The sequence below is a fragment of the Durio zibethinus genome, chromosome 8, assembly GCF_047325235.1.
Source record: "Durio zibethinus cultivar Kanyao isolate XHJ-2024 chromosome 8, ASM4732523v1, whole genome shotgun sequence".
Taxonomy (NCBI): domain Eukaryota; kingdom Viridiplantae; phylum Streptophyta; class Magnoliopsida; order Malvales; family Malvaceae; genus Durio; species Durio zibethinus.
In genome coordinates this window covers 25,732,302-25,736,482 of record NC_143169.1, presented here as the reverse complement: position 1 = coordinate 25,736,482, position 4,181 = coordinate 25,732,302, and the positions used below count along the sequence as shown (strand labels likewise).

Sequence of the window (4,181 nt, the reverse complement as noted above, 5' to 3'; positions counted from 1 at the left end):
ACCTAGAAGCACCGTATTTTCCTTTCTTACAATGGGCATTGATGAGAATTCTTGGCCGCTTTGTAGAAATATCAACGGGCCCCTAAACAGTATAGAGTTATTGTGCTTTAGCCGACGAGCCTCAAAGCAAATCCTGTATTATTGATGAAACCCATTTTACCATTAAAAAAAATAATGACTCCCCTTTACAAAACCAAAACCTTGCTTTTGTTTTTCATCAGAATCTTCTGGCTTATTTGCTTCATTACTTGCCAGTCACTAACATCTTATAATCACACTTGTTTAGGTCCAGAAAATGAAATAGCCAATGCCAGTTATATATCCAACCTTACAGCTCTTCTGGATTCTTTACCCTCTAAAGCTTCCAATGAGAGCTTCTATTATGATAACTCAAATGAAGTTTTTAGTCTCTTCCTCTGCAGAGGTGATGTTTCTAGCAGTGTTTGCCAGGATTGTGTCCACAATGCTACTCGAACACTTATACAAAGATGCCCTTCTAATAAAACAGCAATCATTTGGTATGATCAATGCATGTTACGATATTCAAACATCAACTTCGTCGGCCTGGCGGATCTTCGTCCAACTGTTGTAGTGCGGAATAATACTTCACGTGATGCAGGAACCCCGGGTTTGGTTTCTTCTCTAGTTGATCAGGCTCTACGTGCAGAAAATATGTTTGCAGCATATGAAATGGCAGCGGAAAATGGAGCATGGAATAGGCGTGGTCTCATGCAGTGCACCAGAGATCTTAATGTTGATAAATGTTCTAATTGTTTGAGGGAATTGTTAAATCAGGCAAACAATTGCTGCATAGGGACAATAGGATGGCATATTTTGGCTCCTAGTTGCTATATAACGTATGATATGTCCCCGTCGATTGCGTACCCACCTAGACTAGCACCACCACCGACAGGGTCTAAAGGTGCGGACCCATCTAGACCACCGGCACCACCGCCGGAGAATAAAGGTAACAGGCTAATTTTATCACCGAGCAATTTTTCTTTCCTCTTTGGAAGCAGAGGATTATCCTGTTTTTGCCCTGCAATGTTTTGTTTAATACACAACTTAATGCCCATCTATGAAGCGCTAATCAGTTATATCTCACATCACAACTTTGCCTGTGTCCAAACCATTTTTTCTCTGAAAGTCAACTGAAATAGAACTTTCTTTTGGAGTAAAACATAAAACAGGTTCAGATTCAGAAGGTAAATCAAAGTGGATTCCTATTGGTGCAAGTTTGTCCGCGATTTTTGGACTAACTCTGTTCTGTTCTGGAGGTGTTTTCCTTTGGAGGAGGAGAAATTTTCAAGGTATGCATTGGATGACTGGATCTTACTTCCACTTCAATTTTTCTTGACTCAATTGTTATGCCAATTAATTTGTTTTCTCTTGAAGAGAATATAGATCATAACTGCAAAGAAGATCGGTTAGTTGAATTAGGAGGAAGGGTTGGCGACGACTATTCAATTGAAATATTTCAGGATGAGAGTGGGGTGAGATCTCAGGAGTTTCCCTCGATTCAGTTAGATATTTTACAAGCAGCGACGAAACAATTTTGTGATGAAAAAAAACTTGGAGAAGGTGGATTTGGCCCTGTGTACAAGGTATATAACGTTGGTGCTGGACCTCTTCAGCTTCACAAAAGCAAGATGAAATAAATCTTTTTAAAAAATTATATCTTACTTAGTTCTTTTAGATGCTTTTCATGCGTTTTTTAGGGTAAACTGGCAGATGGTAAAGAAATTGCAGTTAAGAGGCTCTCTAGAACTTCTGGGCAAGGGCTACTTGAGTTCAAGAATGAAGTCTTGTTAATTGCCAGACTACAACATAGAAATCTTGTGAGACTCCTGGGCTGCTGCTTCGAGCAGAACGAAAAACTGCTTGTCTATGAATACATGCCCAATAAAAGCCTTGACGTGTTCCTCTTTGGTTTGATCCTCAAACAAAAAATTCTTGTTTCTGCTTTATTCAGTTTTTTAACAGCATTATTCATGAAATATGGTAAAAAAAAAATCAACTAACTACTATTATTCTTTCGGGGGTTTCTTTTCCAGATTCAAGCATTGGTGTGCAACTGGATTGGCAGAAGCGCCTTAGCATTATTAATGGCATTGCCCGAGGCATCATGTATTTACATGAGGATTCTCGTCTTAGAATTATTCATAGGGATCTTAAAGCTAGCAATGTTTTGCTAGATCACGAAATGAACCCAAAGATATCAGATTTTGGAATGGCAAGAATTTTTGGTGGAAATCAAAGCGAGGCAAATACAAATAGAGTGGTTGGAACATAGTAAGTCCACTATCCCATGCACTTCTAGGCCCACAATTTTTTTTTTAACTAATCTAGGTTCTCCAGTAGTTGTCTTTTGATCTTTAATAATGCATGTGTCAAATAAAATTTTATTGAAAAGAAAGAATTAGCATTGAACTTTGTAAAATGGAAAAGCAGTACATCAGATCGCAGTCTTTGCGGAGGAACGTGGCAGTTCTATACAATCTAAAATTTGTAATCGCCCCTCAATTTTGTTAACTTAACGATTCTTGGTTCTGATATTTCCATAATCTAACCTGATTTTATCTATTCCTATGAACTGAAATAGTGGATACATGGCACCAGAGTATGCTATGGAAGGACTTTTTTCAGTCAAATCCGATGTTTTCAGTTTCGGAGTCCTCTTACTGGAGATAATAAGCGGCAAAAGGAACAATCGCTTTCATCTTTGGGAGCGTGGTGAAAGCCTCCTAACGTTTGTACGTTTTTATCCTATGCTTGTCTTCCAAAAAAAAATAGATGGCTGTAGTGATGTACCATTCTAATTTCAAGTAACATTACAGGCATGGAAACTATGGTCTAAGGGTCAAGGAATGAAGCTAATAGACCCGCTCCTTGTTAAGTCGTGTGTGGCCACTGAGGTTCTTAAATGCATCCATATTGGGCTGTTGTGCGTTCAAGAAGACCCAGCAGACAGACCTAAAATGTCATCTGTGATTGTCATGTTGGCAAACGAGACCATAAGACTTCCTCTACCAGCAGAACCTGCATTTTCTGTTGGACGTGTTGTTGAAGAACCAACTCAATCCACTTCAAATGATAAAGTCTGTTCTGTTAATGAGGTTACAATTTCAAATATGTTACCTCGGTGATTGATTAGTGGTTGCATATTCCCTTTTTTCACTATTCTAAGGATGCTAGCTTCTGAACACTAATTAAGCATTTTTTAAGTGAATGACACCAACAAAAGAATTGGAGATATCTTCATCATATATCAATATACAAAAGAAAAAAATTGGCTAGAGATGTATTTGAATTTTTTTTTCAATTCATCTGCTCTCCTCTCTATCCTCCAACGTCACCCGTGGCAATCGATTTTTACAACACAACCTCTGGCAGAAACTCTGACGTGGTTTACGGGCTGTTTCTCCGCAGGGGTAATGTTTCAAACAGTAACTGCGAAGAATGTCTCTACTGCCATCAACAACATCACTCAACAATTAATTGATATTTTTACCGCTATTCTTGAAATAATGAATATAGCCGACTCCATAGTTTATTACCTGTGTCTGGAGATCCTAACTCCTTTAAAATGCGCTACCTCCTGAGAGTTGAGGTGGCATGTAGAAGAAACTACGGCGAAGCTCTGTACCTACTTCATAAGACCACAGCACTCTCTCTCTCTCTAATAATAGCACTATCCTTGAAAAAAAAAAAAAAAAAAAAAGAAACTCGGCATAATGGAGTATGTATTTTATAAGGAAAACTTTTAATTAAATGATTTTCGGACTGATTCAACTTTCCGAAATGTCTTTTTCCCGTTAGGTATCTTTCATTCACTTCTGTCACCATTAACGAATTTTCTATCACCTTATTTTCTCGACTGTCATCTTAATTTATTTAAAAATACTCTTCCGAGAGACCATAAATTAATAATATGGCTTTTGACTGGGACTGAGAAGGGTGATTAGGCCACAGCAAAGTTCTTTCATCTTTACCAATCGCCATTACGGTCTGTTGATTTGAGAGTCCACCGTTTGGTTCCCCCTTCCTCGTTTCAAGACCCAATTATATTTGCTTTCGTGTTTTTCTAAAAAGGCAAAAAACCAACTTTATCTTAGAAAATTCACCCAAATTAATATGATTTTGACTAAATCTTAGATATTATCAAGTTTGAATTTCTGTAC

At 37.9% G+C, this 4,181-nt stretch overlaps 1 protein-coding gene across 2 annotated transcripts; it reads left to right on the top strand.

Annotated features, from left to right (window-relative positions):
- Nucleotides 1-3,310, top strand: LOC111278240 (cysteine-rich receptor-like protein kinase 10). 2 transcript variants are annotated; one of them, XM_022864825.2, is made up of 7 exons: nucleotides 1-967; nucleotides 1,191-1,310; nucleotides 1,405-1,604; nucleotides 1,719-1,929; nucleotides 2,055-2,292; nucleotides 2,603-2,753; nucleotides 2,838-3,310. In XM_022864825.2, the coding sequence occupies exons 1-7, from the start codon at nucleotides 145-147 to the stop codon at nucleotides 3,144-3,146; spliced, it is 2,052 nt and encodes a 683-aa protein (XP_022720560.2). In that variant the 5' UTR covers nucleotides 1-144; the 3' UTR covers nucleotides 3,147-3,310. The 2 variants fall into 2 exon arrangements, with proteins under 2 accessions (XP_022720560.2, XP_022720559.2); XM_022864824.2 differs by having other exon boundaries at nucleotides 147-967; nucleotides 1,396-1,604.
- The last annotated feature ends 871 nt before the right edge of the window (nucleotides 3,311-4,181 follow it).